The sequence below is a fragment of the Pteronotus mesoamericanus genome, unplaced genomic scaffold (assembly GCF_021234165.1).
Source record: "Pteronotus mesoamericanus isolate MK-2021 breed Mesoamerican mustached bat unplaced genomic scaffold, CSHL_Meso_final scaffold_507, whole genome shotgun sequence".
Classification (NCBI taxonomy): domain Eukaryota; kingdom Metazoa; phylum Chordata; class Mammalia; order Chiroptera; family Mormoopidae; genus Pteronotus; species Pteronotus mesoamericanus.
The window spans coordinates 17,280,431-17,305,248 of record NW_026555319.1 but is presented as its reverse complement, the minus strand read 5'-3'; the positions used below and the strand labels follow the sequence as shown (position 1 = coordinate 17,305,248).

Below are 24,818 nucleotides of genomic sequence, written 5' to 3'. Positions count from 1 at the left end.
CAGTGAAAGAATGGAATTCCATTTTCTCTAGATTCTTCTTTGAGAAAGTATCTTAATGAAGAAAAGCCAGGGAATCAAATTCTTCAGAGTCCCTTAGTTTGTGTTCATTCAGCAAACATTTACTGAGTACCTGTGTGTCAAGTACCTGTTCCAGACAGTGGAGGTATAGCAGTGAACAAAACGAGCAACGTTCATTCCCTGAAAACAAGTAAAAAACTGCTTCGATCTTCTAATTTACTTCAGGCCTGTCCCTTGGATTCGTAGACATGTCTTATTCTCAAGGGTATTTGCTGGCTCTCCAGATTTAAATTGAGAATTGTTTATAAGGCATTATTTGAATTGAGATTAGGCAAATGTCTATTATAAGTTTTAAGGAATTTATTTTTCTACAAATTCAGTCTCTTATTGAATTTAATAAATGTCCTTGGTTAATAAAATTATGTAAGTTTCAGGGATACAACATTATAATACTTCATATGAATATTGTACTATTGTGTGTTCACCACCCCAAGCCCACAGATTCAGTCTATTAAGGACAATTTTTTTGGTGCCACGTAATGCCGGCATTTGAGGGAGAATTTATTGTCCTTATTTTCACCAGTTTGAGCTGAGACAGCTTTCTTCTACCCTGAAAAGTTTTAAACTTTTATCCCTTCCTTTGATTTGTGTCAGGGTGAACCGTTTGATGTAAGACTTGACTCCATAATCTACATCTGCCCTAATGCTGTCATCCGGAGTAGAGACTCAGCCAGTTCCACTTGATTCCTCCATGTCTGCTGTGGTACAGGAATTATACTCTGAACTCCCAGTAAGTGTCTCCAAAGAGCTTCATGTTGACCCTGAGCCAAGTTTGATTCCAGATGTAAAACCTGGAGCCTCAAGCTCTCTTATAAGTCAGAGTAGGGCAGTGCCCTTGGAGCTGCAGAGGACTCCTGCGGAAAATTGTGAAGAAATCTTTGAGACCTTGGATCATGGGGGAGAGCCTGGGCGGTGTGGGCTGGTGGACTCCACAGCAGGAGGTTCTGTGGCTTCTGGGATCTTGGATAGGGAAGAGAATACCAAGAGCATGGAGCTAAAGGTCTTCAGAGATCGAGGGGACCAGGTGGAAATTGTAAGAGATCCCTGTGAGGGAGCAAAGGAAGACCCATGTCAACATTCCACAGCCGCTGAAGAAAAGATCAGCTCAAGTCAGGTAAGAAATGAGATGTTGATTTAGATCAGTTGAGTATGAATGACAGTTTTCCAGAGCAACACTTCACATGATAAAATACAGATGCTGACAGGTAGCTTATGATTTATTCTTGAAACATTTCCAAAATGTTGATTTTGGTGTTAACTTTTTTTTTTTGATGATCTTTGAAAACATGTGCATCGCATTAGAAATTTGAAGAAGTGCTTATTTAATTAAAAAGTGTCACTTCTCTGAAATAGCTACTGTGTATGAAATGCTGACTCCCTTTGTGATAGTCATGTGGTATTTCTGCATCTGATTAGTGACAACATCATGGAGTAAGATGTCATAGAGACATGTTTGAGGGAGGCTGTTGATTCAGGTAGGGCTTCATAGGGTGAATACCCAGAAGGATTGTCATGTTTTTGAAGCAAGCCCTTAGCTTTGCAGGTCCAGAAACTTGACTGACTTTTTTGTATATCAGAAGTGATGGTCTTCAAAGGACTGATCGATGCTATACCACTCCATGAGAGACTAAGGTATCAATCAGAAAGCCAATTCTTTAATTAATACACAGTGAAAAGTGGAATCATTACTTTGTAGGAAAAAGGAAATCAAATCTCTCTTTGTGAGTTTGAACTTAGAGTAAGAGATGTTAGTTAGATGAGACTAACGGTTAGAGAGCTATGATGGGCCCCAATTCCTAAAAGAATATACCTGCCTAGTGAACTAGAAAACTTGCTTTCTCCCCTGGATGGTGCCTTAGACCAGGAGTTAACAAACTTTTTCTGTAAAGGGCCATATAGTAAATATCTATTTTAGGCTTTGCAGGACACATGGTATTGGCTAAAACTACTCAGCTATGCCATTGTAGAGTTGTAAAGTGAAAGCAAGCATAGACAGTATGTAAATGGATGAGTGTGGCTATATAAATAAAACTTTGTTTATAAGACAGGCACTGGCCTGCAGGCTGTAGTTTGCCAACCTTTGCTCTAAAACCACTAATAAATTTGTATGCTCTTGACTTCCTGGTCTAGGCTTCATTCCCCACCTGATAAATATATCATTTCTTTGCACAGGTTATAGGCCAGTTGATTGTTCTAGTAGGCTGCATATATTGACTGTAATTAGGAATGGATAAAGCATTAAATAATAGTATAATAATCAGATATCCTGTGATAATCTCTTAAAAACGTAGTTAAATGAGTAAGGTAACAAATTCAGGATATAAAGTTTTCTTCTTGATGTGGTGGGCTGGGTATAACAAGATGAAAGTTTCTTAATGTAATATTCAATATAAAATAAAATTATTATATATAATCTGTGAAATGTAATGAACACAATACAATATGGACTGAGAGGTGGTGGTTGTGCTCTGTTGTGTTCTGATTATCCTATAGCTAGAGTGTCATACTCACAGCCCCCTCCCTATCCCTACAGTGCTCAGGTGAGCTCAAGATGCTACCAGGGTTGAGTGGGTGTGGGGAGAGAGGAGAAGCAAGAAATGTGTTGGGGTTCCTGGCCAAAGAGGATCCTGTCCCCTTCTCCTCATGCTGAGGTTGGTGTCATGTGGGAGGAGTATAGGAAACTACGAATATATTCCTGGATGGAAATTCACGCTGGTGACACAACCTGAAAACATGGCAGTGGAGACTGAGTTGCTGGGCATGTCTTCTTGTGAAAGAGAATAATCAAGAGAAACCTTCACGAGTGTAGGGGCTGACAAGTAAAGGTGTTTTCTGGGCTCAGTGACAGACATGGTAGCGATAATTCCTAATCATTCTTAGGTCACAGGACCCTTTGGAAACCTGAATGAATGCTGCAGACCTTTCAGAAAATCAGAAATACCATTCCGGAAGGTTTGCAGAGCCCTGACCTCCTGGGACCTCAGGATAGTAACTCTCGCTAGTTTGGCAAAAACACAAACATAGTCAAAAGACACTGACAAACTGGGAGAACATAATTGCAACATATATCACAGATAAAGGGCTTACATTTCTAATATATAAAGAACTCCTTAATCAAGGAATGAAAAACCCAATAGAAAAATGGAAGAAACTTGAATAATTCATTCTGTGTGTGTGTTGTACTTCAACACATGAAGAGATGGTCAGCCCCACTCATAATTAGAGATGCAGATTTAAACAACATAGTGATACCACATTTAACCAATGAGAATGGTGAAAATGAAAAATTATGACAACATATCTGGTTGGCAAGGCTGTGAAGGAAAAAGGTATTCTCACACATTGCTGGTGGGAATGCGTGCGGATGAAACCTTTGAGAAGACAACTGCAGCGGCACCTGACAAAGTTACACATGCCCTGACCCCTTGACCTAGTACTCTCATTTCTAGCTGTCTGCCCTGAGGGTGCACCTTCAACAATATATAAATACATATACACAAGGTTAGTTTTTGAAGCATTATTGATTATTGAAAAATATTGGAAGCAACCTAAATGTCTACATATAGGAGAGAGGTTGAATAAACTACGGTATATAACATCCATACGTAACTAAATGTATCATGGGAGTCTAGATTGGACTCTGGTCCTGCAAAAGGACATTATGGAGCCATTAAGAAAATTTAAGCTCTATAGATTATTAATGTGTTATTAATTTATTGGTTATAATTATAGTTATGTAAGGTGTTAGCGTTAGGAAAAACTGAGTTAAGACCACAGAAAAATATTTGAACAATATCTGCAAATTTTGTGTACATATGAAGAATTCTAAATCAAATGTTTAAAAGTATTTAAAACTTTAAAAATATAATGCTAGCAGATGACAATTTAACGCACTATGAGAGGTACTTTTTAACAGCAAGGCAAATCTAGAACTGTATTAGGCTGTTCAGAAAAGTCTTGTTTATGAAGAGGCTGAGTGACCGTGTCAGGAGTATAGCAAAGGGGATTCTAGTTCAGACAAGCGACCTCAGGGGTGTTCTTTTCCATTCTGAGATGCTGTGGTTTTTCCAGTAGTGGATTGGCCTTTAGGAGCCTTCCCCAAAGTCCTTTTCCTTCAGCCATTTCTCATCTCAAACTAGCAAGAGGCTCACCCACGATTAGGCACTGGCTCAGGTTTGAGGGAAAGTACTCCAAGATTACTACCTGCCCACCGTCTCGTTCCCTCTGGACCAAAATCAGTCAAGGCAGAAAAGGTAGTGACTTTGGTGGAGCCCAGCTCCAATAATAACTTGTTGTAATTATGAGAGATGGGGACCAGGCTTTCCAGGCATGCGCTGCATGAATGGAATGAATTTAACAAAGTTAAGTCAGCTTGGTGAATTGCCCAGTTCATAGAAAAAAAGGGCACCATTATTTAGAACTGTTAAGTTTACACTCTCCTGTATCTTGGGCTCTGATGAAATTGAAACTGGTTTTTTAAAATAGTTCGTTCACTTATGTAATCGCTCAAAGTTGTAGGTTTTCCTGTTGTTAAAAACAACATAATACATGTTTTATGAAGCAACTTCGTTTTAAATGTGAGTCCTAACTTTTTTTTTTTTTGCTTTTTTTATTGTGGTAATATACACAACACAAAATACATCATTTCATTAATTTTTAAGTGTACAATGTAACTCTCACCAGCATCTATTTCCAGAACTCTTTTCATCTTTCCATACTGAAACTCTGTCCCATTAAATGATTGCTTTCCATGACCGCCTTCCCCCAGCCCCTGACAACCGCCATTCTCCTTTCTGTCTATGAATTTGACTGCTCCAGGTGCCTCATGTAAGTGGAACCATACAGTCTTTGTCCTTTTGAGACTGCACTTCACATTTTTTAAAAGATCCACTTACGAAGTCAGGTATTCTAATTACAAAATATTTCAATCATGAAAAGGTAAACCAGCAAAAAATAATTCTTTCCTGCCTTAAATATGTCAAAAAGATATAAAAACATGTAACTAATAATTTTGTGCTTTGATCAGGGACGCTTTTATTAGGGAGGGGAGAAGACAGAGGGGAAAGGAAAGGGAAGTGTCTGAGAACAGGCTGTGGAGGGACAGCTGCACGAATGATGAAAGGACGTATTCAGTTCTAAACTCCACGCTTGTAGAGAAGCAAGCTCAAAAACTGCATTGCATGCAAAAGTTACCAGCCAGAATGTGGAAAGATTGGCCTTATTCATGAATAAGATATAAGAAGGAAAAAAAAGATATAAAGAGATGGTATGTGACGTCCTAAACAGATAACTCTTTATGTTTTCCTTGGGTCTTCTTGTTGGTTTGTTTTTCTTGGTACTTAAATATAAGCTGTAGTGGGTTTAAATTTTTATATATTTTATTCTACGCGCCCCCCCCCCCCATAGTGGTAGCTGTGCCTGGCTTGAATATGTTGTTATAGTTTTGGATCCAGGATACAATACTTTAATCATGCAGTTCTCTTAGACAATTCATTATGGGAGAATGTTGTTAAATGTCTTACCCAGCTAGCATGATCCATGCCTTATATTAAGCCACCAGTTGTTTCTCTGAATTAGGATACATGGAGGAAAACCTCCTTTTTACTAAGCTTTGTAAAGATGACTCAAAGTTACCATTCTATAGCTGTCCCTGTCCAACCTTTTGGTGTCTCTGGACCACACCAGAAGAAGAAGAGCTGTCATGGGCCACACATTAAATATACAAACACTCCTGAAAACTGGTTTTAAGTAAATTTACGGTTTTGTGTTAGGCCACATTCATAGCCATCCTGGTCCCTATGTAGCCTGTGGGTCATGGGCTGGACACCCTTGCTTCTAAATATGCAAGTGTAGGAAAGCGAAGGATCCATCTAGAAATACAAAAGAGTCTTTATTTTCATTGTCCTTTGCTATGAGCGTAATATGGCTATCTCCACAAATGTCAGGAAATAGGAAGCATCTCGTTTGCTCCATATTGTGGACCCGTATTGCATAGTTCAGTTATAGGCAGTCCCACCTGAAATGGAGGGGTCGTCATTGCCCTTCAGCCTGCCTCTGCCTCTAGCTCAAGAAGCTCAAGTTTGGAGGAGCTCAGCAGGGTCTGGTTGTAAGCAGCGCTCACGTCTCAGAGATACATGAGGCCTTGAGGAGCTTGTGACTGCCCTGCTTATAAAAGCTGAATACCCTGGTATATATTCATTTTTCTACTTAAATATGTGTATGTTTTTCCTGCTCTAAACTTGTCTCATAGGAATGTATCAGAGAATTGCATTTTCCCCCCAAGACATACAGGCAATTTTTAATGGTTAATAAAATTACAGATAAACAGTAAGAATGGTTTTCAGGACCCTCCAAAAATCTGCCAAAACTTTGAAGAAGTATCAAAAGATGATTTTGATTCCAAAGCAGTGAGCTGGGGGATGATGTGTTGGAAGGGCAAGGCAAAGAATTTATTTGCTGTCAATTTGAAAAACAAATTGCACGATTGCATGGTATTTCTTATGTTCTCTTGTTGATCGAATGCTGTAAACTCTAGGAATTATGTCACTTGATTTTGGAAAGAGGGATTCATGGGAACTTTATCTTGGAATTCTATTTATTCAAGGCAGATTTTGCAGGAAATGTTAACATAATAATTAACAGATGTTGATACTTAACAAAATCTAGATGGTTGAGAAATGTTTAGGACTCTACCTCCTGAAAGTTAGAATATTTGGCTGATAAAATATTGTAGGAAAAGGAAATTGTGTCTGTAAATTCTGTGAGGCTGACCTGGAGGGGTGAGAGGAGTTGTACACAGGATTGTTAGGCTCTATGTCCGTTGCTTCGCAGTATCTCTCATGTGCACTCGAGGCCCCCACGTTGGTAGAGCTCCCACCTGATCGGGACATTCATCACCTCCGTGGTGATGGTGGTAGTAGTTAGGGCGTCCCTTGCATCTGACCTCAGCCTCACACTCTGTTTCCTTTTCAGCCCAGTCAATTCCTGATTATATTTGAAACCTCAAACCTTGTAGAGGAGTTCCTCGCAGAGGAGTTCCAGCCCTCTGAGGGGTACCTAGATTTTCTTAACTCAGAACCTTGTTTAAGAGAAGTCATCAAGGCAAGAGGAGAGTAGAATCACTCCCTCCTAGGTCCTTCCCTGTTAGGAATCATGGCTAACCAAGGAGAAGAGGAAGTGGCTTTAGCCATCAGCATGGCACTCCGGAGTACTTTGGGGCCTCCAGCGAAGGACATCTACTTAGAGCAGCAGGTGGGGCAGGACTGAGATCCCAGCAGCCCCTCCAGGGACCACAGCCAGTGCAGGTAATTGCACAAGCTCACCAGGGTCCTTCGGAAACTGAAGGAACCTGTATGTTGCTAGCACAGCTTAGCTCTCACTTTACAGAGGCCCTTGAAGACCCAGAAAAGTTGAGAGCAGTCACTGTACATGACATACCAGAATCTATTATTAGTCCCATTGACTTTTTTCACAGAAAAGGATAACAATTGTCTAAGGAAGGTCTAATGAATAGTAGGAACTTCTGCTCATGGGACATGCAGTCCTGACATCTTGCTAGGTGCTTATGCAGTTGCCATTTTATTCTTACAACCACCTGTAAGCTTGCTCTCAGCGCTGAGGAGTAGTAGGTGGGAATCCTGAGGTTAGAGGAGAGCACTGTCTGACTCATCTCGTAATCTTTTATACTGGCACTCTGCCTTTGCCATAAAGTATTAACCTGAAAAAATATTCTACATAGCATCTAATTACACACCTCAAACATTCAGCCTGAGAACTGGAAAAGTGGAGAGTAGTATCATTTTGGGAAAAGGGTTACATATAACTACAAATAAAGATGTCTTCTTAACCTCTTATTTGAGACTTACAAAAAATTTGCAAAAATGCTACCAAGAATGCCTATATACCCGTCATGTAGATTCCTCACATTAATGTTTTATCATGTTTGCTTTTTTTTTCCTGAATAATTTAAGAATATTGTTGCAGACATGATGCCTAAATATTTCAGTGTGTATTTCCTAGCAAGCAGGGACATTCTGTTACATGACCACAGTCAAAATCAATAAATGAACACTGATCTAAATGCTTTAATCTACAGGCTATATTCAAATTTGGCCAATAGTCACACTGATGTTTTCTGTAGCAAAAGAAAGAAAATAGTTTTTTTGATCTAGGAAAAATCCAGCATCACTTGTGGCATTCAGTTGTCGATGTGTTTAGTCTCCTTTCATCTGTCACAGTTCCTCAGCCCATGCTTGGCACTTAGGAAGAGTACGGGCCGTTAAATTTGTAGAAATTCTCTTAATTTGGATTTGTCTAATGTCCACTCATGATTCGATTATGCATTTTATGTCTCATTTGTTATGCATTTGGGGGACAGGAATCCACAGAAATGAAGCTGGTGTTCAGTGCATCCTCTTAGGAGGCACATGGCACTGCGCTACCTCATTCCTTGGGGAGGTAAACTTCTGTCACCTGGTTCAGGTGGGATTGCTAGGTTTCTCCACTATGAAGTTACTATTTTCCCCTTTGTAATTATTAACTATCTTGTGGGGAAGTGCTTTGAGACTATATAAATATTTCTGCTTCTCAAACTTTAACCACTAGTTTGAACATCTATTGATGATATTTGAGAGAATTCTTACTGTGATTTTTGCCAAGTGGTGGTTTTCTAATTCTGTCTTCTATGGTGAATAAGAGCTCCCTTTCTCCCCATTTACAAGGAAATTCAGTCTGGCATCATGCTAGAATTCATACTTTTTTGCAAGCATGGTAGTGTTACATGTAAGTTATCTGGAAAAATACTTATTTTTAAGTTCATGCTCTGCAGAAGTACTCCACACTAAAGTTTCATGAGAAAATGAAAGAATAATCTTGCTTTTTATAAGATAGTCCATGCTAGTCCTCATCTCTTAGTTTCAGTAATAATGTTTTTTATCTTTGCCTGTGCCCACCTATACTTGCCATTGCTTTTGTGTTCTCCCCTTTGTGGCTTTTCTTTCTACCACAGAACTTTGCTTAAAGCCCAAATGGCTTTTGCTTGTTTTTCTCTTCCTTTTTTTTTGTTTTTGTTTTTGTTTTCGGTGGAATGTTTTGAATGTTAGAAGAATTATTGCAAGTTGTAACAATGATTATATGTAGATTTAGATTAATGCTGTGTGAGAATCTTGTGCTTACTGATTAAATCACTGTGAAAAGAAAATTTCTTTAAATTTTAGGACGGGGTGGGGGGGCGGGAAATGACCCGGAAGTTTAGTGTTAGCAGCCATCTTTGGTCTATCAGCGTCTCCCAGCTGGTCGTCCTGATAGAGCCCTAACCTTGTGGGGCTCCAAGCCACTTGCTGCCATGCTATGCACATTCTGAGTTGCCCCTTCCCAATTTTCTGAATTCCTTCCGTAGGAGGAAACTGGTTGTTACTGATGGTGTTTTCCTTTATCCCTTGATCCTATGAAAGGGGATGAAAAGAAAGAAAGAAAGAAAAACTTCTAAGAAGTTTGGGAAGAAACTGCAGAAGAAAATTGAGAATGTATCTAGAATTGCTAAGGACTGAAATACATTGAATACCCTGATACTCTCTTTTGAAATGAAATTAAAATTGCATTGCAGCTATTTGTTTCTTGATTCAGAAAGTATTTATAGGGTTTTGTATGGATCCGCAGGTCAACACTTTAATCCTTTGTTCTCCTGATCTTGGGAAACTTGGCTTTTCAAGCTCAAATTCTGGAGAGGTGGAAGTTTTTATTTATTATATCTATTTAAATTTGAGGTTTCCTTCAGCGCCCAATCTTTGTGACTTCTGGTAAGTTTCTGGAGTCATAAAGAAGTCTCTCGGAGGATAATTTGCATTCATGAGCTCAAATATCTCTGAACCCTCCCTGACCGCTGACTTCTTACTGCAGGAGGACCTCCTGATGCCGCTGCCCAAAGAACTGTTATGCACAGACTTGCCTGGAGATTGTCTGAGGAGCAAAGGTATTTATTTCTCTCAAATCTTTTCCTTTTCCTTTTCCACTCACACACTGTTTTAGTGCAGTTTCCATTTTGCATTGGGAATGTAAGGATTATAGGCCCTTGCAAGATGGACTTGACTATAGAAATTCTTGATACTGCCCATACATGTACATGAAGACCCCTAGTATTAAAGAACAGTGCCTTGGTTTTGACAATAGTTTGCTTCCCACTTTTTCTGTAATGATACTCTACTGACAATGTGTTGAACCTTAATTGCTGATGTGTACTCTTTTATTTGAATTTATAGAATGAAACTGCCTGTTCGGAAGGGTTAATGTGGATAGGGGAGGAATCCACTCTGTACACATTCAGCACTGTGGCAGTGTATCTGCTCCTGTCCCCTAGACAGGGATGGGAGAAAGTGTTCACTCCAGGCGGCCTTGAGAATTTTCAAAGGCATTTCCTTTCCATGAACTCATTTTGCTCCTCAAAACAGTGGTTGGATATAGGTATCTGAGATATACCTCTAGTTAGTTAGTTATATTGATTGAGGGGGGAGCTGAGGCCCAAAAGAGAATGCAGAACCAGGATTCTTCTTCCCCTGTCCCAAGCTGAAAATAATTTAAGTAACTTTAGAGAGGACTGCATGTATATATCATATAATTAAGGTTAATAGTATAGAATAATCAGAACTGCAACAACAACAAAAACAACAACATAGGAAATAAGTTTAATTATATGACCTTGTTGTATTATCAGATTTGACTCTCTTCTTGGCTGCCTGGACAGAAAAGGAAGTACAAATCAACCTTATGAGAAAGGACACTTGTCCCAGTTTATCACCCAGCTTCCTGCTGCTGGATGTTTTCTGTGGGCTCAAAGGCTTGGCTGTCCAGTATAGATTAAAGCTCTGACGATGAGAAATGTTGCTCTGTGCATAAGTCTCACCCGGTTCTCGTGGCCTTACAAGGGATGCATTTAGTGCCACCACCCCTTCCTCCCCACGAGATCTTTTTAGCGGGGCTCCAGTATCACTACATTGAATCTTTGGTGTGTTGGTATATTTTCACCCACATGTTAAGCACAAAGTTACTATGTGTTGAATTACACTTTCATTTAACAACTAAACTGGCCTTTTAAACAGGAAAACCAGAATTATTTTCCATGAGGAAATCTGTCTTCTCAGACTTAACCCAATTATTCTCCCCTGGAGACTTGGTCCGCACTGAGCCATTGATAAGATGGGCTCTTCTGAAAAGTGTCCTCAGATAAATACGTTGCGGCACTTTTCTTCCTGTCCTAATACCATTCCTCTTTAATGACTTAAATTGGTAAAGTGAATTATTTTTCTCCCCCAAAGCTATATGCAAGGCTCTATGTTTGAGATGGGGGTTTTACTTGAGATTTTGGCAGTCAGATACTAGTATCAGTCAAATACTAGGTCTTGGTCTTCCATTCAGTTCCCCAAGAACCTTCCAAAGTGTCCCTGTGTTACATATGGGGAAATATTAGCTCTCCAGAGTCCTAGCCAGTCCTAGCCAGGCAAAAAGGAAGGTTCTACAAAGGTAGGTTTGTGAAAGAATTGAGCCCTTGGGAGCACAAAAGCAGGACCTGAGCCCGCCGTGGGTCAGAATTCAACAGACGCACATGCTGTGCTGTGCTGGTAGTGTGGCCAGCATTTCAGCTTGCTTTGCTAAGGTCAAGATCAAGCATCTACCAACTTATCATTTATTAATGAATTGAGAAGTAAATGATGTTTCTTAGAAAGCTAGTTGTATACTCTCTCTAGGGACCCCAGTTGCCAGAATTTTCACTCTGCGCCCAGGATCATAGCTGCTAATCCTGAGCATATTACAGTGTATAAATGTGCTGGGGAATGAATTTGGATCTCCTGCACTGCGTTGCTTAGTAAGTGAACCTAGGCCACTACACTTGCCCCTTGGTGCATTGTTTTTCCTTCTCTATAAATAATATCCCCTTTAAGCACTCCCAAGTTAGCATGGTATTACAGGATTTTGAGGTCCTTTACAGCCTTGTCTGCTGTGGCTCATTTAGGTGAAAGAACAAACTTAATCCTTTAATAGGGCTTTAGTGTTAACCAAAAGGACTCTTTAATTGGTAGGATGCTATTTTGCATTTCATTTCTTATTTCTTGATTGCTATAAAACAGACCTAAGAAAAGTGGGCATGAGGGAGCGGTGGCAGGTATTAGTTGAAGGGCCATTTCACAAAGCAAGAGGGTCCTCCAGTCAGGCGCTCTGACTGGTGCCTCTCCCTTTCTGCTATTATGAGTTGTTTTTGTTTGTTTGTTTGTTGTTGGTTTTTTTTTAATTCTGAGTTTTACAGTGGCTGTTTCACCACAATTTTCTGTTTAATATTTTACAAAACTGGCATTATCAAGTTTTGTTTCATTTTCAGAAAGTTTCTTATAACTGGGCTTCTTTGGCAAGGTTGTGTATAGAAAAAAGATGAAGTGGGCACCAGGAATAAAACCAGTATTAGTTCCTACTAATTACTGTGGGACTTAGTTCCTACAGTACCAATCTCCTTAAGGCTTATTTGGGAATTCTGAAATAGGAATAGCATTATGGGAATACAGTTGGGAGCAGAGGTGAAAGCAGTCAAGGAGAGACCTTATATATAATTCTGGGGACTAGAGAGTTTAAATTTTTTAAGGAATTAAAGTTAAAACAATCTTTAAAAAAATTTTTTAGTGATTGATTTTTTTTTTTAGAGGGAGAGAGAAACGCTTATTTGTTGTTCTACTTATTTATGCATTCATTGATCACTTCTTGTATACACCCATACTGGGGATCAAACCCACAGCCTTCACATATTGGGATGATGCGCCAACCAACTGAGCTACCCAGCCAGGGTGAAACAATCTTTTAAAGGCCTCTATTTCTGTTAGGTGAATAAATTAAGCATCATAACAGATGAAAGGAACCTGTCAATAAAGCCCTTATACCTTATTTACATCTAGATTCTTGTAGTTTATTAATTTGTTTATATATATGTACTTTGGAATGACTCTTTCCAGTTCTGTATTCACTGTTTATGTCATTACCTTCCTATAATTTATACTTTGGCAGATGAAAAGTTGAAAAATTTAGCACTACCCCATTTGTAGACAACATGGAGGAAGTTTAGGCATTTGGTGAACGGATTTGTTTTTTCCTTTCTTTTTTTTAAATTAAAATATAACTTACCTACAATAAAATTTACCCTTTTTTGTGCGCCTACAGTTCTGTGAGTTTTCAAACATATAATTGCGTAACTACCACCACAATCAAGATATAGAATATTTCCATCACCCCAGCACTGAACATCACAGGCTCCTGTTATAGGTAGTCCTTCTTGCCAACTCCAGCCCTTGTAGAAACCAGTGGTCTGTTTTCTGTCCGTATTCGTTTTCCAGAATGTTCTATAAATGTAATAATACAGTAGAAGCCTTTGAGTCTGGTCATTTGGTGTAGCGCATTTAAGATTTATCCATCTTGCCACGTGTATCAGTAGTTTATTGCTTATTATTGCTGAAGAGGATCCTAATGTCTGGTTGTTTCATAGCTGTTTATTTCCCATTTGAGGGAAATGTGAGCTGTTTAGTTTTTATGAACAATTGAATTATGGCAATTATGAATAAAGCTTCTCTAGAGTTCCAGTTAAGGAGTTGGATCCTTTCATTGTGATTTGGAAAGCCAGATGTTCAGTGCTCAGAAGAAGCTTAGATGATGCAAGCTTGTGGCATTGTCCGCACTATCTTCCTACCTCTAGTCAGCCTTTGTGAACCTCCACAGGAGAGCTTCCTTTTACAAGAGATTACAGTATTTCTAATTCATTACATATCTTTTTGAGGATGAGATGTAAGAGAAACCAAAATCAATGTCATATTTAGTTTCCATGGTCTAGTCACATGATTTTTTGATCCAGGGAAAGGTTTCGACAGAAATGCAATTGAATCCTTGTCAAACACTAACATGTCTTCCAAATTATGGTTATATGAATATAACACCCCCCCAAAAAAGTCTTAAGTTTTCTGATGTTACTTATATTGTAATTTGAGTGTAAGCACTTTTTTAAAAACAAGTTTTTGGGATAAATTTCTATACCATAAGTTAATCCATTTAAAGTATGCAATTCAATGTGTTTGTTTTGGGTTTTTTGCTATACTTAAAGAGTTGCACAAATCATCACATTAATTTAATCACTCTCTAAGGAAACCTTGTACCTATTAACAGTCATTCTCCATTCCTCCTTACACCTGGCATCTTCCAACCACTTTTCTACCTTTGTTTCTATAGATTTGCCTATTTTTGACATTTTATATCAATGAAATCATAGAATACATGGTCTTTTGTGACTGACTTCTTTGTCTTGGCATAAAAATTTTAAGGTTCATCCATGTGGCAGATATAAGTGCTTCATTCTTTTAATGGCTGGATAATATTCAGTCTTATCCATTTATCAGTTGATGGGCATTTGGGTTCTTTGCAGGTTTTGGCTATTATGAATAACACTGTTGTCAGCCTTTGTGTACAGGTTTTGTATTGACATAAGTTTTCAGTTTCCTTGAGAATGAAATTGCTGGGTTAAAAGGTAAGTCTATGTTTAGCAGGTTTCTCCACTGTAAATTTACTCTTCTCACCTTTCCATACTGTACTCCTTGGAAGGAGGTCACTATATACAACCTACTCTTAAGGAATGAAGAGTTATGCTCCCTCTGCCAATTTTCAAATTAGTGTTTTTGTCATTTTATTGTTGTAAAGATTCATTCTGTATTACAAATATAGATCCCTAATCAAATAGATGATTTGCATGTATTTTCTCTGAGTCAGTGGGTTGTTTTTTCACTTCTTGATGTTGTCCTTTATTTATTTATTTATTTTTAGAGAGGGGGAAGGGAGTAAGAGAGGAAGAGAAACATCAATGTGCCAGAGATAAATACATCGATCGGTTACTTCTCACATGCCCCCAACTGGGGACCTGGGCCACAACCCAGGCATGTGCCCTGACTGGGAATCGAACCGGCAACCTTTTGGTTCACAGGCTGATACTCAGTCCACTGAGCCACACCAGCCAGGGCTGATGTTATCCTTTAAAGCACAAAAGGTTTTAGTTTTAATGAAATCCAGCTTATCACTCTTCTTTTTTATCAGTTGTATTTTTGGTATCTTATCTGAGAAATAATTACCTAACCCCACGTTGTCAAGGTTTACTTTTGTATTTTCTTGTGTTTTTATTATTTCAGCTCTTACATTTAGGTCTGTGATCCACTTTGAGGTAATTTTTTTTTATGATGTGAGGTAGGGACCAAAATTATTCTTTCACATGTAGATAACCAGTTGTCCCAGCACCATTTGTTGAAAAATATCCATCTTGGTCCCTTTGTCAGAGGGACTATGAATATTAGTTTATTTCTCTTCTGTTCCTTTGGTCTTTATGTCATCCTGCGCCGGTGCCACATGTCTTTCTTTTTTTTTTTAATCCTCACCCGAGGATATGTTTACTGATATTAGAGAAGGGGATGGGGGGAGAAACATCAATCAGTTGCCACCCATATTTGCCCCGACTTGGAATTGAACCCGCAACCTTTTGGAGATCAGGGCAATGCTCCAACCAACTGAGCCACCTGACTAGGGCCTCACTCTCTTTATCACTGTGGCTTTTTAATAAGTTTTGAAATCAGGAAGTATGAGTCTGCCATTTTTGGTTTTTTTGAAGATTGTTTTGGCTGTTCTGTGTCTTTGCATTTTCATATGAGTTTTAGGATTCATTTGTCACTTTCTGCAAACAGCACTTTTAAAGTGGTTGTTATAGAACTACAAGTCTAGGATCTTTAATTGAGGTCACGAAACTCCTGTGCTTCTAAAATGGGCCCATAGTTCACAGAATATATGTTTCATTCCCTAGTATACCTAGTACTTTAAAATAAATACTGTATACACGCACGCACGCACACTACATTTTCTTTATCTACTTATCTACCTACGCATACTTAGGTTGTTTCCATGTCTTGCCCACTATAAGGAATGCTGTAGTGAACATGGGGGTGCAGATACTTCTTCAGATATATATCCAGAAGTGAAATTGCTGGATTGAGTATACTTTATAATTTTTTTAAGAAATTCTTTATTTATCTTTAGACAGAGGGGAAGGAAGGGAGAAAGAGAGGAAGAAAAACATTGATGTGTGACGGTTGCCTTTCGCAGGCCCCCAGCTGGGGACCTTGGCCACAACCCAGGCGTGTGCCCTGACTCGGAATTAAACCGGCAACCTTTCTGTTCACAGACTGGCACTCAGTCCACTGAGCCAAACCGGCAAGAGCTGAGTATACCTAATAGTTGTAACAACTTCCCTGATCTTCTAATTCTTCATTTAGTGAAATCTGTTATTTTCCGTGTGCCAAGGTCAGTGTCTGGTACTGAGTGAATGGCGATAATTAGGATCTAGTTCTTTCCTTCAAGTAGTTCCAGTCCTATGGACATAATACAAATAGTTGAGAAACAGTATTACAGAGGCTTTAGGTAGAGATGTTGTACAAGGGAGTGTGAATCCAAGGAGTGACGAGCACTAACCAAGCATGGACTCTAACACTTCTAATAGCTTTACATATATTAACTCATCTAATCTGTGTAAGTCCTGGGAAGTAGGTACCATCTTTCTCCACAGCTTTTTGAAAATTTTCTAATAAACATGAAATTGTCCCCAAACTCTCCTTCAAACTTCAAGAGTGGGCAGAGCATCCTTTTGTCTTCATGCTGTACACAGTGCGTCTTCCCTGCCCATCCAGCGTTCTGCCCCTCCTCTTGGGAAATGGCTGCTCCCCTGCATCTTCCCCAGGACTCTTGACTAACTGGAGAACAGGTGTTCTTTCAGCAGGTGGGGGCTCTGAGGGAAAGTTTTGCCTTAAGTGTCTTGCACAGTAAACAGTTTGGGGACAGGTGAAGAGTTTTAGCATTTTCCTGAGCAGATATAATGACGAACACAAGTAGGATGGTGCAGGAACAGAATGGAAAAGCCCTGAATGTACATGAATGATTTGATGAATACTATAGTATTCACTGGAGACATAAAATAAAACTATTTAAAGTATTTATGCGTGCTTAGAAATTCATACACAGGGTCTGCCGTGACAAGGAAAGTAGGCTAGTTCCAAAAAGCTATATATGGGGGGGGTGGGCACTTAGGATTTCAAGGCTGCCTCTCATCAGTGATTTGTATCTGTGTAAATTTACCAAATCCAGTGTTTATTTATCTATCTAATATTTGCTGACTCCAAATATTTTTAAACACTGTATCCTAGTCTAGTTATTAAGTGTATCATTTTAACTATTCTCAGGTCCAGTAAAATAAGAATGAAAGAGAGCAGAGCAAAGGAAAGGCACCTTTCCTTAAATGGCAGGCACTGTACCAGGTGGTGTTTTATATGTATTACTTTATTTAATCCTCAAAATAGCACTGAGGTAAGTATACTCCCCACCTTTTTCAAAGGAGGAAACAAACTCAGAGAGGTAAGTAATACCACAGCGCCCAGCCAGCCTGCTGCTCAGAGTTGTTGCTCTTTCTCTCAAAATTACCGCTCTTGCTACCAGTTTAGAAATGGGCAGGGAAGCCCCAGCAAGATACTGTTAATAGCATTTGTTGATCTGACCTAACTGCATTCATTTATTAATTCCACAGATACTTACTGAGTGCTTATGTACCAGGTATTATGCTGGACTCTAGTGAAGAAAAGAGAACAAGATAAACATGATCCTTACCATCATGGAGTTTATATTCTAATGAATTAGAGCTTTAGATTTATTTGCATAGTGCTTTATCTATTTGGTGCAGGTGTCCTGTTATATACATGTGTGCATTCATACATATACACATATTCACATGAACATGTATAATTTGGGGCTGTTTTCTAAAAAGGGAGAGGGATGAAGATTTTTTTTATAGATTGAAAATCTGGGGAATTTTTATTTTATTTTAATTTATTTTAATTGTATTTTATTTTTTAGAGAGAGGGTAGTAAGGGAGGTAGAAAGAGACAGAGAGAAAGAAACAGCTATCAGTTGCCTCTCGCACGCCCCCAACCAGAGACATGGTCTGCAACCCAGGCGTGTGAATTGAACCAGCAACTTTCAGTTTGCAGTCAGGCACTCAAGCTGCTGAGCCACAGCAGCTTTTTACTATTGCATTCTGTACCTTGTGTTTTAGTGAAACTCTGTACAATAAAACTCCTTTATGAATTTCATTTAGATTCTGCTTTGAAAGGGTTTTTTTGTCCTTTAATGTTTTATAATGGAAAATTTCAAATTTATTCCAAAGTGGGGAGCATTCTAAACCCCCCTGTACCTATCACTCAGCTGCAGTGATTACCAGCTCATGACCAATCTTGTAGGGAGGCAGTTATTCCAGGTAACTGGGTTCAGACGAATATTCAACCTATGAATTAATGTCTTTTACAAATAAGGTTTTGTGTATAACCATTCTTTTTCAAAGAGGTACCTTATTTATGACTTACGTAGTATTATTCAAGTAATAAGGTATTCTAATAATATAAACTGTTACACTGTGAGTGAGCTTTTTTAGAATGGAAGCTTCTTAAAACTCTGAATTAGGCATATTTCTCCTTTTGTAGTCCTTAGTTTAGCTAAGTAAGTAAATTTAAGTAACGCTTAGAGAAAGGCATTTGTTCATATTGGCCTGTTTCTTCCAGGTACACTTTTGGCTCTTTGTCATGTTCTGCAGAGAACAAAGCCAGTGTTAGAGTACAGTAACTTTGCAATTGTGTTTTTGAGTTAGACATTTTTGTTACTGCCATTTGTTGCATGATTAAATTCATGAAGGTAGAACAAATGATTTTTTATGATTACATGCTGATTTGGATTTATTTTTCTTGTGCAGAAGGAAATGTACAAATTACAACTGAAACTCGACTAAAATCTACTGAAGAAGTACAAGGTATGAAGGTCAATGGGACTAAGACGGACAATAATGAAGGACATAAGAATGACAATGTGAGTAAAGGTCTCTCGTCTGGGTGCAGCGATTACCCAGAAGTATACAAAATCATGACCAGTGGTGAGGTTTCAGAAACCAGCACATTAGTTTCCCTAGAGGCTTTAAACTTTGTGGACCCTGGATTAACAGAAGCAACTCCTAAAGAAAGAGAATGTGAAGAATTAAAAACTTGTTCTTCTTGGTTGTCATTATTACCAGGGAACAGTGCCATTTCCAAAGTGGACAATGGGAAGGAAGAGTTGTGTAAGTTAAGCCTTGTCTGTGAAGCAGATGACAATCACCAACAGATTCTTGGCCACCATAATGAAAATCATGGTTCTGCACAGGGCAGTCCCAGACCCATGAGAGATGTAGTTGTTGTAGAACCCTTAGGGAAAAATTCTGAAGTTTCATATTTCAAATCAAGTTTGTCTGGTCCAGAATCCAGAACAACATCCTTAGAAAAACGTGGTCTTGAAGGTGATGGCTTGCTAAAGAGATCTGCTGAAAATACAGACAGTTCCTCTTTTGATGGGAATGATCAAAGCAAGAATGTGGCTTCTAGAGAAGAAAATGAAGAACAGTTTTTGAACCCCAAGAATGAAAGAGAGGAACTCTTTCTTGTTAATGCCAGTCAACCAGAAGAGGCTGCCGTTGGTCATTGTTCCAGAGAAAAAAAGATTGTTGCCTCCCCAAAAGAAAATACCCACAGTAACTATTGCATTCAAGGCAGTATCCATGCAGACAACTCTGGTTCTTCAATGCCCAGTTCTTTTAGCGAAGCCACGGAAATAATGTTTAAAAAAAAAGATTTGAAAATCACTTTAGACATGCAAGGTAGCTTAACAAACCATGAGGACCATAGAGAAACCTTTACTAGCTTTTCTTCCTCGATGCAGCTCGAAGAGCCAGAACAGACAACCACTATCAAGCCCAGTACATTAAGTGAAAAGATTTATAGTAAAGACCCTAATTCCTTAGTCAGCATGCAGAGAAATCTGGAAGGCAACACCCAGTTAAATGAAGAATCATATAATGAATTTGTGATTAAAAAAAAATCCCTTGTGAGTGTAATGCCAGAGGACCAGATAAGTCCTGTAAGTGAGGAATCAAAACCCAAGAAAGATACTGCTCAGCTGTCATCATCCCTAGACTCTGATTATAGACCTGTGTCAGAGAAAGCTGTACAGACTTTACAGGACAATATTCCACGTTTAGATGAACAGAGCATTATGCGTGAGATAAATGAACCTCCTTGTACTGATGAACTGGTTCTAAACAAATTAGGAAGTGACTGTGTTTTAAATCAAGTGTCCCTTAATTCTCAAGACCATGCGAAGTTGCCAGTTGGCAAAGAGATGCCTTTAGTAATAAGTGAGGATTCCCAACAGAGCCATCACCCTCCATTAGAGGATGGAGCCAACATCATTGCTGAAATCCAAACCATTCCCATGAAAACAAAAATGAAAGACATCTCCCCACCAGGTGACAAAACCTGTGGTGCTTCCTCAAGCAATCCTACCTTAAATATCAAACCAGGAAGCCTAGAAAGACAAAACAAGATGGCTGGTTCAGAAACGGAAGACCTACATTCCAGACTTCTCCCAAGTAAAAAAGAAGCAGCAATCTTGCCTTCAGAGGTCTCTGTCATGGAATGTCAAAGTGTTCAATCTCAGGACCTCTCTAGCTGCCACTGTATAGGAAAAAATGTGCCAGAAGAGAGCATGTGTTCTGTGTGTGCTGCTTTTGAGTCTAGCAGAACCATCCTGGAAGTTGAAAATTCTTTGATAACAAAGTATGAAAACACATTTCAGCACAGCAATAGCCACTCCCCAGAAAGCGAAGACTCCTCGGAAAGTAGCACCCATACAGCGGGTTATACACTGCAGGAAAAGGAGCTTAACGGAAGAGAAACTAAAGGCAGCCTTCCAGGAGATGAGGTCAGAAATGAAAGGACAGCAGGTATGTTAAATAGTGAAGCTTCAAACAAAACCATTCACACCACTAATCACATCCAAGCCAATGAGAAAGGGCTAGAATTAAAGGAACAGGATACACCCAAAGACACTGTGTTTTGTGAACATAATATCTTTGATTGTGCCACACAAGAACTAAACCAATCTGTAAACATTCCAAATCCTGAAAAACTGTTGGACCAGTCTCGTACTGCTGAGTTTGCCAATTTTAAAAACATGAACCAAGCAGTTAAAAGTCTTGATCAGAAGACAGATGAAGTCTTTGACTGCCATAGTAACCCTGACATACCACATGAATGCAGAAGTGCAGATAAGTCATCTAAGGAGACACTAGGTAATGACCAGAGAGACACCATCACAGAGCCTAACACAGAGGTAAGCCACAACGCAAAGGATCTGTCATTCAGTTCAGGCAATAACAAACTGTCTAGTGGTAGCCTGAAAAAAGGCTATTTGAAAGGAGCCTTTGAAAGGACTTCTAGTTGTGAGGAATCCACAGATGGTATGGTAGACATCATTTACACAGACTGTAGTAATAAGCCTATGGAAGGCATGCTGGATGTAAGAGCATCTAGCACACTTGATGGTGGTACATGGCAAGGTAGATTGGCATTAACTGAAACCTCAAGGAGTACCCTGTCTCAGAGAGGAGACTTGAATGCTGCATGTATAGAAAAGATTGACCAGGATTCAGATTCCCCAGACGCTATTTCCTCTGCAGTGGAATCTCTTGAAATAAAAAAATCATGTGAAGAGACAGTCTGCAGATCATTAAAAGACTGTGAAATGGAAGCGTGTCCAGACTCTTCTGCCAGTGAGATGGAATCTATTGCAGATCATGAACCAAATATAGGAATATCAGATAGTGTTAATGTGTCTTTAAATCATATTCATTATGAATGGCAAGTTAAAGAAGCATCTCTGAGAGAGACACTAGGAATGACTGAAAGGTCAAGACTAGAAATGCATCCTGAGTTTGACAAGGAAAATACCTTTGAAATTCCCTCAAAAGAATTGATGTCTTTTAGACACCAAAATGAGATATCTGTTCCCACAGAGAGGCTGAAATCCATTGAGATAATGCCTTTATATCTGTCTTCTCAAGAAAATTCAGACGCTAACTTTAATAGTGAAGAAATGGGCCTGAAAAATATTTTTAAACCAAAAGATGGTGAAATGCTTTGTGAAAATGTAGAGGACTGCACAGTCCTGCCTGAGGTGAAGGAAGGAGCTCCAAGGGATATAAGTAATTCTAGTGAAGGAAACAGCATTGACAGCAGTGTAAAAATTGTGCCTTTGATGATGGAAAAAGAAACTAAAGTGAAAGGAGAAGAAACCGAAGAACATCAGAGGGGACCCCTGGATCACATAGCTGTTGGGGAGGAATCTGAGGAGATGATTTCCAGAGATGGTGATCTTGGTGAAAATATGAGTGAGATTTCTCAGACACACTTTAAATCTCTGAGGATGCTTGGTAATGCTGAAAAACAACAAAGCCAAAGGGATTTGGATTACATGTGTCAGAGGGAAGAGGAATATATACATCAAAAAGAAGCACATACGATATTGGAACAATCATCATCTAATATGTTATCAAATGAGGTGCAAAATGAGAACCGACCTAAGGATTGCAAATATGAGTACACCGTGATTAAGGAAATCTCCCCAGCAAAGCTGGCCAAGGAAAACATTACTGGACAGTTTCAGAAGTTGAAAGAACCAAAGGAGGAAAACCTATGTCATCCATTAAAAAAGGGCATTGAGTTGTGCATAGGTCCTTGCCTTCGTGGTGCCCCCCAGAAAGCACAAAACCCCAATTCTGCTAGGTGTGACGAAATATATGGTGCCTTTGGGGACACTTCACACCAGAAAAGAGTACTTCCCTTAAAGAAGCAGCCTCATCGGACGTGTAAGAAAGTTTCCTGTCAGGAGCAAGTCAGCATGGGGAGAAAGATAAGTAAAATCAGAAATTCTGCCTTTTTAAAGAGTTCCTCTGAAACCATCCCCACAAAAACACACAGATTTCTCAGTTCACATGCTGTGTCTGCACCCACACGACTGGAACCCGAAACAGTACCTACCAGGAGCTTAGTCAGTCACATACCAAAGCAGAAGGCCACTCCGTGCCATCTCTTAAGGAGCCTGAGTGTCAGGAAGCCTACCAAAGAATCAGCCTTACTCAGCAAGCTCTCCATCCTTGCCTCCAAACTGGCCCCAGCCACAAAGACTCAGAAACTAAGGTATCGGCGGTGTTCCTCTGAACTACTTCCAGTGGCTAAAAGCTACAAGCGGCTCAGATATAAAAGGCTCCTAGATGGATTTTCATACAATACAATGCAGTTGAGTCCGTATTTGACAGCTAGTGGATGGGATAAGAGGCCTAACAGTAAACCCTTGACACTTTATCCTCTTGAAGCCATCAAAATGAGCTTCATAGATTTGAGCAACAAGATGCCGTTGCTGCTGTTCGGTTCTGAAATCTTCCCAGTATCCTTTCATGTGAAATCAGGCTCTGAGTGTGTGACTGAGTCCCCAAGGACTTTTCCTGAGCACTGTGCTCCAGCGAGGCTTGCCTTAGGAGAGGCCGCCCTGTGCCCTTCTCAACCTCCCAAGTGGACCTTTTCTTTCTTCTTATCCCATGGTTGCCCTGGAATGGCCACATTCAGGGAAGATACTGGCCTCCACAGTCAGGCACATGCCCAGGCTCCTCCACAGCCTCCAGTTCCGCTCCGAGACTACGGAGGCACCGCCATAGTCCAGACAAGAGCAGGCTGCTCTATCCTTGGCCTTCACACACTCCTAGCACTTTGTTCCCCTGGATGTTATCGAATCTGGACAAAAAAACGGAGCTTCTCCAGTCACACGCCTACCATGCAGAGGCTCTTCATGACCCAGTTTACACAAGGCTTGAAAGGATTAAAGTCCCCAGCCTCCATAGCAGACAAGATCTTCAGCTCTCTGCCCTATTCGGTGGGCCGAGTGCTATCAGTTTGGAGCCAGCATGGGCCTTCTGCCTGCCCCTTCGAAATCTCTGCTCTTCATTCCACTCACAGCAAGCGACAGCCAACTCTGGGCACCACAAGCAGGTAAACTGTCTCCTGTTCTTTGCAAATGTCCCGCGTTTGCTTCCTGCCTCTGGGGAGAGAGTGGGGTACTACTGGGAAGGCAGAGCTATTTGAGCTTTGTGTGTGTATTTTCTGCTTATGCCTTGCCAAATCTCTGCTGAGAAAATGCAGCAGTAATTCTTAAGTACAGACCCCTCTAATTTCCTGCAGAATCCTTTATTTTGTACCATTCATTGTTCTGTCCATTTGTTCTGCAAACCATCATATCTTTTGAATCTCTTTTCTTGCACCTACCTAGCAAAGAACAAACACCATCACAAGATAAAGACTAAGTAGTGACACATAATGGCTTGTAACTATACCTTCTTCACAAACTAATATATAGCAAGCAGCTAATTCAGATTTTGACCTGTAAAAGATACAGGAGAAATACTTTGTAAATTAATTATGTAGGCGTCACCAAACCTGGCTTAAGAACGTTTGCATTTTTTTCTGGAGCAGAGAGGCTTCAAAGATTGGCATTTACATATTATGGTTGTAGGATTTATAGAACTTTATGTGACCTTGGAAAAGAGTTCTTATGGTTTAGCCACCAAGAAACTAATTTCACCAGTATTATTTTACCTTCTAGTTGAAAATAAAAGAAGAAAAAGAATTTGAGAGTTATATCCCCAAAGATCTGCTTTAGGCATAATAGATAAATCCTCATGTTTGTAATACTTTGGATAAAAGAAACTTCTAAGTATTTTTTATTTTGCC

General features: G+C 39.5%; 1 protein-coding gene across 2 annotated transcripts in view; it reads left to right on the top strand.

Annotated features, from left to right (window-relative positions):
* PRR14L (proline rich 14 like) overlaps positions 1–24,818 on the top strand; it is a 45,134-nt gene that overhangs the window by 8,175 nt on the left and 12,141 nt on the right. The window contains exons 2-4 of one of the 2 annotated variants that reach the window (XM_054594219.1): positions 673–1,192; positions 9,976–10,048; positions 18,923–24,080. In XM_054594219.1, the coding sequence (XP_054450194.1) occupies positions 722–1,192; positions 9,976–10,048; positions 18,923–24,080 (5,702 nt within the window). In that variant the 5' untranslated portion in view covers positions 673–721. The remainder of the gene's footprint in view (positions 1–672; positions 1,193–9,975; positions 10,049–18,922; positions 24,081–24,818) is intronic. The other variant, XM_054594220.1, reaches the window with a different exon arrangement.